This window comes from Galleria mellonella, unplaced genomic scaffold (genome assembly GCF_026898425.1).
Source record: "Galleria mellonella isolate WM207_F2 unplaced genomic scaffold, CSIRO_AGI_GalMel_v1 utg133, whole genome shotgun sequence".
In the NCBI taxonomy this organism is placed as follows: Eukaryota; Metazoa; Arthropoda; class Insecta; order Lepidoptera; family Pyralidae; genus Galleria; species Galleria mellonella.
Window position 1 is genome coordinate 1,653,959 of NW_026441990.1, and position 14,575 is coordinate 1,668,533.

The 14,575-nt window shown below is 38.4% G+C and overlaps 1 protein-coding gene across 10 annotated transcripts in view; it reads left to right on the forward strand.

Annotated features, from left to right (window-relative positions):
• LOC113511153 (focal adhesion kinase 1) overlaps nucleotides 1-14,143 on the forward strand; it is a 181,705-nt gene extending 167,562 nt beyond the window's left edge. For 7 of the 10 annotated variants that reach the window (XM_052903164.1, XM_052903166.1, XM_052903163.1 and 4 more), the window contains 15 exons: nucleotides 149-271; nucleotides 407-487; nucleotides 987-1,154; nucleotides 1,747-1,879; nucleotides 2,278-2,410; nucleotides 2,955-3,096; nucleotides 4,153-4,357; nucleotides 4,894-5,027; nucleotides 5,143-6,386; nucleotides 7,662-7,778; nucleotides 8,851-8,941; nucleotides 9,582-9,652; nucleotides 10,026-10,279; nucleotides 11,446-11,556; nucleotides 12,029-14,143. In XM_052903164.1, coding sequence (XP_052759124.1) covers nucleotides 149-271; nucleotides 407-487; nucleotides 987-1,154; nucleotides 1,747-1,879; nucleotides 2,278-2,410; nucleotides 2,955-3,096; nucleotides 4,153-4,357; nucleotides 4,894-5,027; nucleotides 5,143-6,386; nucleotides 7,662-7,778; nucleotides 8,851-8,941; nucleotides 9,582-9,652; nucleotides 10,026-10,279; nucleotides 11,446-11,556; nucleotides 12,029-12,662 — 3,641 coding nt within the window. In that variant the 3' untranslated portion in view covers nucleotides 12,663-14,143. The remainder of the gene's footprint in view (nucleotides 1-148; nucleotides 272-406; nucleotides 488-986; nucleotides 1,155-1,746; nucleotides 1,880-2,277; nucleotides 2,411-2,954; nucleotides 3,097-4,152; nucleotides 4,358-4,893; nucleotides 5,028-5,142; nucleotides 6,387-7,661; nucleotides 7,779-8,850; nucleotides 8,942-9,581; nucleotides 9,653-10,025; nucleotides 10,280-11,445; nucleotides 11,557-12,028) is intronic. The other 3 variants (XM_052903162.1, XM_026894756.3, XM_026894757.3) reach the window with 3 other exon arrangements.
• The last annotated feature ends 432 nt before the right edge of the window (nucleotides 14,144-14,575 follow it).

Here is a 14,575-nt window from a genome sequence, read left to right on the forward strand (position 1 = left end):
TGTTTCTTTTTTATTCTATGTATAATATTCATGTATTTAAAATATAAATATATTTACCAGTTGTCCAGAAACACAGACACTGCTTAATTTTAGTCTACGTAACGCTATTTAAAATGACTAGTGGTATTTATTTATTAATTACTTGCAGCTGAAATGAGCAGCAGTTCGTCAGAGGGCAAGACGAGTTCGTGGGAGGCGAACACGGCGACACTCCTGTCCGAAGATTACGCCGAAATTGTAGACGACGACGCCGACTACTCTACGCCGGCAGGTTGGTTGTAACTTGAAACTAATGTTAGCTCCACATAAGGTCATTTTCGATCGTAGATCATACTGGGAAAGATATTTAGTTGAATATAGCTTCATATTCATATAAAATGTGTGTAATTTTAATTTTCTTTTTCAGTTCGCGATTATGAATTAGTTCGAAATCAAATCGAACTAACTGGAATCATTGGCGAAGGACAGTTCGGTGATGTACATAAAGGTAAAATGCATCTCTTATATAATTTACTAACTTCTAGATTATGTTAAATCCAAACATTTGCAAGAAAGCAACATCATGGGTTAAACTTTATCGATTATTAGTATAAATTTTTTTTAGAAGTGCCGAAGAACTCGCATATTACTCTATGACCAATAGTAACTTCACCTTGTGAACCTCCTCTTTTTTTAAGTAATTTATTCCCTCATTTTTTGTCTAAATATTTTATGTAAATTGTATTTTTATTTGAGAGGAATAATAGAGTTTTCATTTCTCTATTAATCAATAATGATCCAATGACAACATTGTGCCATGCTGTATTAATTACCTTAATATATAAAAAAATTGTATCACGACGTTATAAAATTTTGTAAGTATTGGTCACCAAATAATAAATAGACCCGGTAGATGGCGGTAGGAGGCAAAATAACGCTAAATATAAAAGTAGCCAATGACGTCACTCTGTACTCTCTCGTTACTTAACTGTAATTGGTATTCGCAGGCACATGTAAAGTGACGTCTGCAAACCACCCGTCACTGCGACGTCAGCTCGCGCTACAAAAGCAACAGGGCCGCAGTACCACCGGCGAGTACGTGTTACCAGTCGCGGTCAAGACGTGCAAGATGGATGCCGACCTCGACACCGCCGAGAAGTTTCTAGAAGAAGCCTGTAAGTACATCAGTATGAGAGCTCACTGACAATTTATCCCGAAAGTGTGCCACTGTATTGTTAACATATTTCGTCTCTGCTTAGTTCATAGTGATAGGCGAGAAAATAGATAGATAGATACTCTTTATTGTTTCCTCCAAAAGATTTTTTTATACAACTTAGAATGGCAAACAAGCTGACGGTCCACCTGATGGAAAGTGGTATCCGTCGCCTATAGATATGTGCAGTACCATGGACATAACAGAGTACCCCACATGCGTTGCCATTCCTGAGGATTCAGGTGTTATTCCTCTGTACCCAGTACATTCACGCCATATCCCACCCTTCAAATCGAAACACAGCCATGCAAACACAGCTGCTTCACGGTTGAAACACGAATGGGACAGAGGTACCCAAACAATCGACTTTTGTACAAAATTTCCCTCTATAAATACCCACGAAAAAATACAATGATAAATGCCCACGGGAAAGAAAGGGGTGGTCTATTCTATGCCGGAGTCACACGGTGATAATATTAGTAATATATAATATATTATAACATTATAAATTAAATATTTTTCTTTCTTTTCATGTGTGCTCGCGCCCTCTACAGATATAATGCAGCAATTCAGTCATCCGCATATCATCGGTCTGGTGGGAGTGTGCAGCTCTCCGCCCATCTGGATCGTAATGGAACTGGCCACGCTGGGCGAGATGAGGGCCTACCTTCAACAGAACGCTAGGAGGTACCACCATACCACGTGTATATTTAATAATTAATTAAATAGTAATTAATAACTTATTATTAGACAGATAAGTAGTTTAATCATATGTGAGTTTACTGTAAAATACATACATTTGATTAGAACTGCTTTACTATAGATATGTGTGTTCATACCGAGAAGCAGCTGTACTTACATGGCTATGTTTCGATATAAGTGTGTGGAATATTTCAATGTAAAATAACAGCTTACACAATAGTCCTCAGGAATGGCAACACACGTGAGTACAATGTGTTTTCTGTAATGCTCGTGGCGCTGTCCTTTTCTATAGGCGACGATTACCACTCACCATAGAGAGATATCACTTTATTTATCACTCTAAATTGCATTAAAAAAATTTATTAAATTATATTTGATTATAGGTTGGAGATTTGTACACTTGTGTTGTACATCTACCAGCTATCTACCGCACTCAGTTACCTGGAGAGCAAGAAGTTTGTACACCGGGACATCGCCGCTCGCAACGTCCTCGTCTCCACGCCCACCTGTGTTAAGGTTGGTACACACTCACTACATAAATATACACATTCAATGAGAGTGAGGCAGATAATAAGAAAGAAAACTGGATAGCACAGACGTGTTAATAACATTCTATTTCTTATTGATCGATGAAAAAGATTTCTTCTGACACATATTATTTGTTATTGACTTAAATCCGGCTCGAAGGATCAAAAATGTAGGGCTGGGAAGCAGCCGAGCACTTTTACACTTGAGCTGAGAAATAATAATTATTTAACGGGGTAATTAGATCCACTATAATAATATTTGTACTGCACTGATTACTGGATTAGTATTGCTTCGTATTTATAATTTAGTTTTATAAGGAAATCATAATAAATCAAAAATAATATTCATAATAGACGTAATTGTAATTGACGAACATCGTTTTGCATTGTATTAAAAATAATGTAGAGACAGTTTTAATATGGCCTGCCAATAAAAACAAAGATAGCGCATTTCATTTTTATTTCCAGTTATTCTTAGCAGTATGTAATTACCATGTATTTAAAAAAAATATATATATTAAAAATTGTTGCAGTTAGCGGACTTCGGCCTATCAAAAATGGTGGATGACAAATCATACTACAAGGCGTCACGCGGTAAACTGCCCATCAAGTGGATGGCACCCGAGTCTATCAACTTTAGGCGGTTCACGTCTGCTTCCGACGTCTGGATGTTTGGTATGAATCACATTAAGTGAAATTTTTCACAAACAATGGACATTTAACATTTTGTATTGTATTGTAAAATCTTTATTGTACATAATTCATACCTAATACATTAAATGATTTAATATACATAAACCATACATTTGTATAGCACATATACATTATAGCACCCAATTTTAATTATTCCTAATTAAAATATAGCCGAGAATTGTTTCTCGGATTTTTCTTCGGATATTGAAACGAATTAGCAAGAAAAAAAAAAACAAATATAAAGGTAAATTATGTTCGAGGATAAAATGTCACCTTGTATAGGCCATTCGTACAAATAAATAACGTTTATCAAATCTACTTTTAGCTACTGAAGTGTCTTGTCTTTTACCCTAAATCCTTAATTTAAACGAAAGCGGTATTAGACTAGTTGAGGTCATTGTCCATTTTCTTTCAAAGATAATTGTTTCATGTTGTTGATAATAATGATTAAGACATTCTACACACAAATCATGAAAGTCGCAGAGGGAGACTTTGTACAAAAGTCGATTCCTTGGGTACCTCTGTCCCATTCGTGTTTCAACCGTGAAGCAGTTGTGTTTGCATGGCTGTGTTTCGGTTTGAAGGGTAGGATATAGCGTGAATTTACTGGGTACAGAGGAATAACACCTGAGTCCTCAGGAATGGCAACGCATGGGGGGTATCATGGGCGAAACAGTATACTCTGTTATGTCCATGGTACTGCTCATGTGTATAGGCGACGGTTACCACTTTCCATCAGGTGGGCCGTCAGCTTGTTTGCCATTCTATGTTGTATATAAAAAAAAAGCATATATTAATGCTATCGAATGTGCCTTCTATTTAATACTTACATGTGCACTTCATAATCATGTAACTTGTTATTCTCGTTTTGCTTGTATATTAGTAATTATAGACTTAGGTCAAGGTCATTAACATTACTATTCATGTCAAGCTCATTCATTTTACTATTTTTTATAGCATGTTTTTACATGGTATAACATATATATGCAATGCAACAGGCACACATACTATTAAGTATAGTATTCTTGTATCGTTCAGGTGTATGCATGTGGGAGATATTGATGCTGGGCGTGAAACCGTTCATCGGTGTGAAGAATAACGACGTGATAGGGAAACTGGAGAACGGCGAGCGGCTCGCCCTGCCGGCCGGCTGCCCGCCGCGGCTGTACTCGGTCATGTCGCGCTGCTGGGCCTACGAGCCCTCGCAGCGGCCCACCGCTCACCATCTCAAGGAGACTCTCTTGTGAGTATTTTTTTATTTATTTATTCTTTAATGCACAATAAAACTTTGTACAAATGGTGAGCTTAATGCCATATGGCATTCTCTACCAGCTAACCATTATGTAAAAACAGAAAGTGTTTGAAGGGCAAATGTTTTGAAAAATATGTGACAATTACATTAACACATTAAAGCAATCATACACAATACATAAGAAATGCACATATAATACATAAATATTACTTCCAATAAGAAGAGTATATCAGAGGGAGACTTTGTACAAAAGTCGCTTGCTTGGTCACCTCTGTCCCATTCGTGTTTCTACCGTGAAGCAGTTGTATTTGTGTGGCTATGTTTCGGTTTTTATGGTGGGGTATGGTAGTCAAAAATATCCATTTTATGTTTAACTTGATAATCTCCTGATTATCACATGAAACAAAGTGATAGCAGTTCAAAAGAGTATGTATGTTTACCCATTCTCTTAAACTGCTTCCTTGTAGTTTATTCCCTAAATTGTCTCTTACGACACATATTTTAATTCTATACACGTTTGTCTGCAGCGAGATCCTGCAGGAAGAACGCAGCAGCGCGTGGGATACGATGCGACGCGAGAACAGGCGCGTAGCCGCCGCCTCCTGGGGCGATGAACCGCCGCCCAAGCCCAGCCGCCCGCACGCCAACCACAACCTCGCAGGTACACCTACACTGCACACTACGCACAGTATAAGCAACAGCCAGCATGCGCGTGTACTGTGTCCTTAAACGACGTTTATACATTCAAATATATAAAATTGTATTTCTTTCCACAGCGGTGGATTCAACATCGGTACAGGCAGCGGGTGCGGCCCCACAGACCTACATCGTGGCCCAAAACCCCCTGGTCCTCGCGCACCTTCTCCGTGAGAACCAGTCCCGAGCCATCGACCCGCAAGCGTACACCACGCCCGCATCGGTATTCAACACAGTCGCTGTTGACTTCGCTGAAACTCTACCGGAGGACGACCCTAACATCGTTGACAAAATCATCAATCCTAAACCCGACGAGAAACTCGACATTCCCCTCCAAACGGTCCCTATCCCGGTCGCGAGCTTGCACAAGTTAGATCCCATAGTCCCCGAACAAACAGACGAGACTTTAACTGTCGTGGTAGGTGCTAGTTGCGACAATCTCTGTCAAAACACGCAGACCATGTCACCAAGAACGGACGTCTCGTCTCCTCCTCAAGGTCAGAGCGAGACAGACGTATCGACAGAACCTTACGCGAATAGGGTTAGGTCTCTCGAGAGGAATACTAGAGGTGTCACTCTTTCAACCGCCGAGAGAGCGCCAGTGAGGATGGGGTCGCTGGAACGGAACGCTCGAGGCAGTCTCTCGCATAGAGGCTCCCCGGTCCCTATCGCGCCTTTCACGAGGCAGCATTCTGTTCCCGCCTCCCCACCGCCCAGGAGTAGGCGGGAACAAGACGTAGGACAGTTTTCTGTGCAAGGCGCTCTCAATGCGCAATTAGCTGCTAGCGTCGTCAACAAAATGAGGCACCAGCCCGACCCGCCTCTCGTCGAGGAAATATACGACTTCGGGGGCGACAACGTCAAGAGTTGCGCCGCGATAGCCGCTCAGAAAGCCATGTCGAAATCGTACAGACCTGCAGTATCGGGCATGTCCGTCTCCCATCCTACGGCGTACGGGGTCCCCGTCGGGGTCGTTCAGGGGATCCCGTACCAGAGTCCGGTGAAGCCGAACGTGAAAATGTCTAGTCAATTCGTGAGGTCCTCTAGTCCGGTGTACCCGATGAATCAGGGCTTCGCGGCGCAGCCGATGGGGGTGATCCCGCCGATGTCGTATATGCCCCAGCAAATATTCAGTAGCCACGTACAAGGCGGACAGCCGCTGGCGTACCGCCCACAAGCGGCCGCGCAGGCCGCCAGCCAGTCCGCGGTGCCGTCGGAGGTACTGCCGCCGCTTACACTGCCGCCTGATGCGCTGCCGCCCGACGCACTGCCGCACTACTCGCGACAGGATTGCACAGTACCGCCACCGAATATGCCCGTTCAGGTGATTTTGAGTAGCTAGGCGTTTTGTACGTAGTTTCTTTTATATGTTTTTTTTTCTTTGCTGGTGGTGAATTAAAAACTTTTTACTTTGATGATCGTTTATGTGTCACGTTTGAAATTAGAACATAAGTGTGAGTGTATTATTTTGAAATTGTTCTAATCATCAAAGACAAAAGTGAATTATGGTTTATCAAGATAGTGCCTTATGTTTTTTTTTTAGTAGATTATGCACAAATACAAGAGGAATGCAATAATAATATATTTTATAGATTTTTCCTTTTGAGAAAAATGCGTGAATAGTTTTTTTATCTGTGTAGATAGAGCGATTGCATGAGTGTGTTTGTTATATTTTAGAAATAGAATGTCAAAATTTGTCCACAATCACTGCGTAGATGTATAGTCTTCTATTTTTGTTTCACTAAGTCAAATATATTCATTTGGTAGGTTTAAAATAGCTATTAATTTAATTAAGTAATTACAACAACACATGTAAATATATAATTATAATTGCCACAATAAATATCTGTTATATAACTGACACCTTTTTTCCTTATTGGGTAGGCAAAGATCATAATACACAATTCTTAAATTTATTTATTGTGAATGGTCTATGTGTACATACATATCTCCTTATACATAACACTTTTTGTACATTACTTTGTAAATGAGCCTTATTTTCTTTTTTTACAGAGTTTTTGTGTCCATTGGGTTCTCCGGTAGAATTTTGGTTTTATTACTTTTATTTTAATATTTATTTATATTTTTTTCATATTGAAATCACTTGCAGCATTCTTATATAAAAAAAATGTACCCGTACTAAACAAATACTAAAATATATATAGATATATAATAGGAAATCTAAAAGAAATAAATATGGCATATATTTCTTTTAATTTAAAAAAAGTTTTTTTTTTTATTTTATTTATCATTGTATAAAAAATGCGGTAGTCAATAATTAATTTTAGTATAGAGCTTATGTTTTTTTTTTTTTTACTAGAAAATTAGTTTAATATTATTTTATACTTCATTAAAATTAAATAATCAAGTGGTTTCAATAAAAATATCAATAAAAGAACTAACGTTGTTGCTGGTTACAAAATATTTTTTATTTCAATTGGTGTTTGGTTGGGAGTCTTATAAATAACTGTGTCCAATTTTTACTTACTACTAAAATATAAAATTCTTCTATAATCATGTAAAATACTAAATACAACGTAAGTTCTTAAAATAGTAAGATTTCGTTATACAATATTGAACTTTACATCTTATGAAACAGAGTCCGGAGTTCGATACGGAACAAGCAGTGGAAAGAAGATTGCTAGCGGAATTAGCAAGACAACACCATCAGAGCGAAGAAGACAGAAGATGGCTGCAGATGCAAGAAGACAACTTGGTTTGTTTCTTATAATTTTTTTTTTATACGACTATGGTGACAAACAAACATACAACTCGTAAACGTTTACTGTAGCCTATGGACGCCTGCAACATTAGGGGTGTCACGTGCCCATTATCTGCTCTGAAGAAACCATAATACGGTTATACTGATATAACTATATCGCTATCATTATTATCATAATATCAGCTGTTAACCATTGCTGAATAAAGGCCTCATCTCTTAATGGGATTTCCAGTAGTTGCCACGCTTGACAAGCGGGTTGGCAACTGCAGTTAAGATTTGACAACATTTTAAGAGTGACGCTGCTGCCCATTCCTCGCTCTCCCTTAGCCGCCTCTTACGACACCCACAGGAAAGAAAGGGGTAGCCCATTCTAAGTCGGAACCACACGGCATACCAATGATATAGTAATTTATTTTCTGCAAAAAATTTTGACTGTGTCAAAATTAATATGAGTTTAATAACAGACTAATGGGGGAAAGGGATTGTTAGTAATGGAGACTGAGAATCCCATTGCTAGCAATATACCCAACCAGGTCGACCTCCTCGCGGTTCCCTCTGGGAACTATCATGGTTAATTCCTGATGAATTTATCGTGATGGGCTAACTGGCCTATTTTCACTCTCATCTATCACCCTTCACTGGTGCTCCGCCAATGTATCCCGTTAGTGCAGGCGGGGTTACCATACTATTTTCACCCATAAAAAAAAATAACAGACTAATACCTATAGATATCCAAAAGATACACAGCAGTATCAGAAAAGCTTCCTCCCGTGAACACTCAGGCTGTGGAATGAGCTCTTTGTTCACGTTTTCCTTAGAGACTACAATATGGGGTTTATTAAAAAGAGCGTTTTAAGTTTTCTTCAGGGTCGGCAATGGGCACGTGATATCTCTGGTGTTGCAGACGTCCATAGGCTATAGTGATCGTTTACTGTTAGACGGACTGATTGCTTGTTAGCCACGGTAAATCGGTTCAGAATTAATGAAATATTAAAAAGAATTTCGCCTTTGTTTAAAATACAATTTTCCGCTAGTGTGACTCTGAAATTGACCATTGTACTTCCAGCAGAAACGACTGTCAAATATGCAAATGTCAACTGAGGCCGAACCAATAGAACGAACGCAAGAGGAGCGGCCAGTCGCACATACACATTCAGGTCAGTGGATTCTCTTAACTATAAAATCTTTTATCTACATTATCTAATTATTCACCAGAGGGAGACTTTGTACAAAAGTCGATTGCTTGGGTACCTCTGTCCCATTTGTGTTTCAACCGTCAAGCAGTTGTGTTTGCATGGCTGTGTTTCGGTTTGAGGGGTGGGATAATGGCGTGAATTTACTGGGTACAGAGGAATAATACCTGAGTCCTCAGGAATGGCAATGCACGGGGCTATCATGGGCGAAATACTCTGTCCATGGTACTGCTCATGTCTATAGGCGACGGTTACTACTTTCCATCAAGTGGGCCGTCAGTTTGTTTGTCATTCTAAATTGTGTAAAAAAGAATATGATGACGATGATGATGAGTAAGTAATCACACATTATTATGAGGGAGAAGTATATGTGGATTTTTTAATATCTTTTGTTAACACCTTTTATTCAATTACAATTCTCCCCACTTTACAAAATTTTAATTCGTATGCCTTGGATCTTTATATAAAACTTGATAAGTTTCAATTTACAACGCCATCTAGCGGTAACAAAAGTTTATACCATAATACCGTCGTACTAGAGATGATGTTGTAAATATTTATCTAATAAATAGTACATTTATAGTAATAGTTTTCTTCGTTTCAGGTGCGAATTCATCAGAAACTAGTCCAGCAAATACCGTTAACCCAAAAGAACAACCACCCAGTGAAGATAAGGTATGCTAATTTTTTTTTTATTATTTTGGTATCGATTCATACAAAGAATAATGATTTCGTAGTCTGTACAATAGTAGTACAATATCTAGTTTACTTACTATTTTGTTTTTTATTTATATCTATCTATTGTCACATTACGGTTTGGATTGGATGAACAGGGGAAATAATGCCAACGACTTAAATTTTTAAGGAAATCTCTTGCTTCATCCACCTATTTTTTTATAATGTAAAATTGTTTAGAAAACTTAATAAAATTGGATATTTAGAGAAAACACTTTAAATAAAGGCAGCATCACAATCGATAATAATACTGGGGAACACACTATAAAAATATTTACCTAACAAAAAGTCGACTAATAATTATAATTATTAGAAACCGATTCAACCGTCCCGAGCATCGAACACGGAGCCTGTTTACACGGCGACCACGGCGGTAGTGCGCTGCGTGATGCGGCTAGCGAACGTGGCGCAGTGCGGCGGCGGCGGCGGCGGCGGCGGCGGCGGCGACGGCGGCGGCGCGGCGCCGGCGGACGTGCTGGCGGCCGTGCGCGCGGTCGGCGCTCAGCTGCGGTCGCTGTGTGCCACTGTCGATTTAGTCGTCGTGCCATTCCCGCACACTGCTCAAAGGTCTGTATGAAATTAATGGTGAAAAAATGTGACGATAAAAAGGCAGGTCATTTTTTTAATGGGATGATAATGGAATGGTAACCCCGCTCGCGCTATCGGTATACGATGGCAGGACACCAGTGAGGGATGATAGATGACAATGGAAGTAGGTTAGTTAGCCAATTATGACGAATTCCAGTAGAACTAACCATAATAGTTTCCAGGAGGAACCACGTGGAGGTCGACCTGGTTGGGTATATTGCTAGCAATGGGATTTTTAGTTTCCATTATTAACAATCCCTCTCCCCCCGAAAAGGCAGGTCAGTTAGCCCATCGGGATGAATACACCTGAAATTCAGCACGATGATTTCCAGGGAGGTGACGTGAAGGTCGACCTGAAAGGATATATCGCATTACTAATAATAAAGATAGACATATTGATTAAGGGTTGTAACAAGTGTACACCTAACCATTATAAAATGGATTATTTTAATATTAATTTCTTTATTTCATATAAATAGTATATTTTTTATACTTCCACTACCACCTTTAATACCAGTACGAGTATTATTAGAAAACACGGGCTCCTGATATTTAACCTAAAAGTTACCTAAAACCTAACTTAACCTTAAAGCTGGACAAAAAATGTTTTTATTTAATACAATCAAACTAACTTAGCAATAGCAAGATAATCCAGGATTGAGTATCAGGCGATCTTTAACGTTGGATTGTGTTATAGGAAACTGGACAACGATCACCTGGGGATATAATTGCGAATCTACTTAACTAAATCCGAGTCAGTTTGTCATAGAATAAGGTTTCCTAAATTGGTCCGACCAAGAATCATACCGTAAACATCATTAACATTAGTGTTATGTAAAACTAAGAACCCATGTTATAGAAAATATAAAGATAAAAATTTCGGGAATCCAAAATTCAGAAATAACAAAAAACTCCCCCATACAAACCCAACAGCTGAACGCGCCGCGTACGAGAATATGGGGTACTCAATTTTGTATGCATGTTTTTTGTCATATTTCGATATATGTTTCTTCAGTAAACTTCATCACTTTTGTTAGTAGAACACTCTCATCAAAGTATATAAAAAATGATCATTCATTTTCCATTCTCAGTAGTAGACAAAAGTTTTTCACAGAATATATAACAGATAATTTAATCCTTTAAAGGGAAGTGGAGATGGCTCATCAGGTGCTAAGCAAAGACATGGCTGCCCTCGTGGAGGCGATGCGACTCGCGATACAGTACGCGAATACCACCCTACACCAGGAGTACACCAAGTAAGTAGCACTTCACAATACCATGCACTCTCTAATAAAAATATCCAAGTCATTAAACTTTTTGTAACTTACTGCAGTGAAATAATGTAATAGTAATCCGAATTGGAACCAATTTTGATAATTCTTTTTGCAGTTAATGTTTATTTTCATTTTTTTTTTTATTATAATTTCATTTTTTTTCAAGATTTTAGGAGATTTTTTTATTAAGAATAACAATAAATTTCATTATATATTAAATAGTATGAACTAAAATAGATAGTGGGTACTGAAGTTGATTTATACCGCAATCTTCAGAATAAGGTGTTGTAATAAAAGTATTGACAAATATTTTAAAAAAGGCATCAATTTCAATTATTGTTTTTTTTTAATGATTGATAACATGATATACCTGTACATAGTTCTTTACCATGGCAAAGGAATAACCATCCGATAAAACAGTTCGTAACAACTTAATAAATACCTTTAATTCCAGGAGAATGCTCGCTGCAGCCCACGTGTTGGCCATGGATGCAAAGAATCTCCTCGACGTAGTCGACTGCATCCGCGAGCGGCACCCCAACATCGACTGGCGGGCGGCACTAGAGCCCGACCCTGGAGAACCCGCCAGTCCACAAACAACACCACAGAACCAAACGTTAACCTCGCAGAACCAAGTGTTCGCCGCCCAGAACCAAACGTTCACGCCTCAAAACCCAATACTCAGCAACCAGTCGTCCATACAAGAAGATGAAACCCCTCCACCTAAACCAGCCTTCAAAATTAACCAGCCAGTCACGACGGGCCAGTTAAATGTTACCGAACATCTGCCGAAGGAACACAGCAGTCTACCGGTCACATCGAATAGAGTGTCAGCTTTAATACACAATTACAACCTTTACGGCAACATCAGGGAGCCACAACACATATATGGCAACGCAGACGTCGGTGGTTCCTTCCAGCATTCGTCGTCCAGCATCAGCGACGATGGAAAAGTCGATGTGGCTCCGATGGAGTCGGTCAAGAGCCGCGTCCAAGCGATATCGGGCAAAATGGACTCGCCACCGATATACTCCGTCAGCAAGAAAATGGTTTCAATCGATCAGATGAGTCAGAGCGATCAGGGATGAACCGCCAGCTCACCGATTTAGTTTGCTTGTAGTGGCAGTTTTGTTTCCGCGGACGGTATACAGCTTTACTAAATAAGGCTATGAGATTGTAGATCAACTAGTGTACTTACCGGGATATGCTCATGACAACAGCATTTATTGATAATTAATTTATTTATGCGCTTTAGAAACGAGAACGTAGTGCGACGCAAGCTTCTTCTAAAAGACAACTAAATGCTCAATATTCTACTTAGCGAATATACCAGGTTTTAATCTTGAGCCGAATCTCCGTTTCATTCATCTACCCATGGAATTGCATATTTTAATTTATTGTAATAGGATTTAAATTTGTTTAACACGAAGTCGTTGGTGACCTTGACATTGTAATAAAAATCGGAATCGCTTGGCTTCTCATTAATACTAAGTCTAAAATGTTGCCAAATCAAATAATTAATAATTTCCATAGTATAAAATCGCCGGGTCGAGGTCATGGGACTTTTCTAGTAAAATTCACTCAACGAAATTATGTTGAAACGTTTTAGTGATAATATCTATTAACATATCATCAGCATTGTTGTGCTTCAAATAAATATTGTCGTGTTGCATATTACAATATTGAAATATTATTCAACATATTTACATTCACCTATCATGTGTTCTCATACGATATCATTGAAAATCATTAATCTATCCTTATTCAATTTCCATTAATTATTCCAACATCAAAATTGTCATTACTCCAAACTTGTCGTGAATCGGTTGATTTGTGATATTATTGCCAATAAATGACCTATTTCGCGTAATTTTAATTATAAAACGTCAGATTGCAGTACATACCGATACGAGCACATTCCTAATTGCACCTAACGTGTAAGTTGTAATTTATTTTCATACAAATTTTCTATTTTTGGTGTAATACAGGTTTTATATTGAACCAGTAACGGTGTGTATTTATAAGTATCAGAATGAATTCTTCCATACAACAATAATTGTGTAATTAATATTTTTTGAAATTAATCATGAAGAATGAAATTATTTTGTAATCTAAATGTATTATTATAATATGTGTATAATTCGTTTAGTTTAGGTGCGTAACAGTCACAACTCCGCATTTAACACGCATTCTCAGTGGAATATATGTCGAAATGGTTTTCTTTGTAAAAATGTACAAAACAAGAATTGTCCATAATTATTATAATTTTGTTATCCAAAGTTTTTATTGTAAGCTTAGATCTCAGCGAACCGTAGCGTTATAGTACGTTAAAATTATAAGTTGTATCAAAGCAGAATTTATTTATTGACGAATCCTGATTTGTTTGTAAAGTTGATTTACTTATATTAGTATTAGCAGGATGTCATTCCAAAGTATATGATATTGTAAGCGTAACATGTAGTCAGTCAGGCCCTATATTGGAACAGAGCGCGAGGTTACTCTATATAACTATCGTGAGGTGGACCGGTTTTCGTTTATACATTAAACTGAATAAAGGACAGGTCAGAAAGTGTTTAGTTTTATTTTATGCATACTTCGTTACCTCTTTATTATTGTTTGGATACTGATCCGATATCTATGTATTGGGATCATCTAGTATTACATTGTAAGCGGAAAAAAGTCATCAGCCATTTCGATATCCCCCATATCGGTCGGATATCTATTTAGTCTTATCAATGATTTCCAGGGGAGAACCCACGGAAGTTGACTTCAGTGTTTAGTGTTTTTTTTTTTATGGGTGAAAATGGTATGGTAACCCCGCCTGCGCTTACGGGATACGCTGGCGGAGCACCAGTGAAGGGTGATAGTTGAGAATGAAAACAGGCCAGTTAGCCCATCATGATGAATTCGTCAGGAGTTAACCATGATAGTTTCCAAGGAGAGAACCGTCTCCATTACTAACAATCCCTTTCCCCCCAGTGTTTAGTGTTAGCCACTGAAA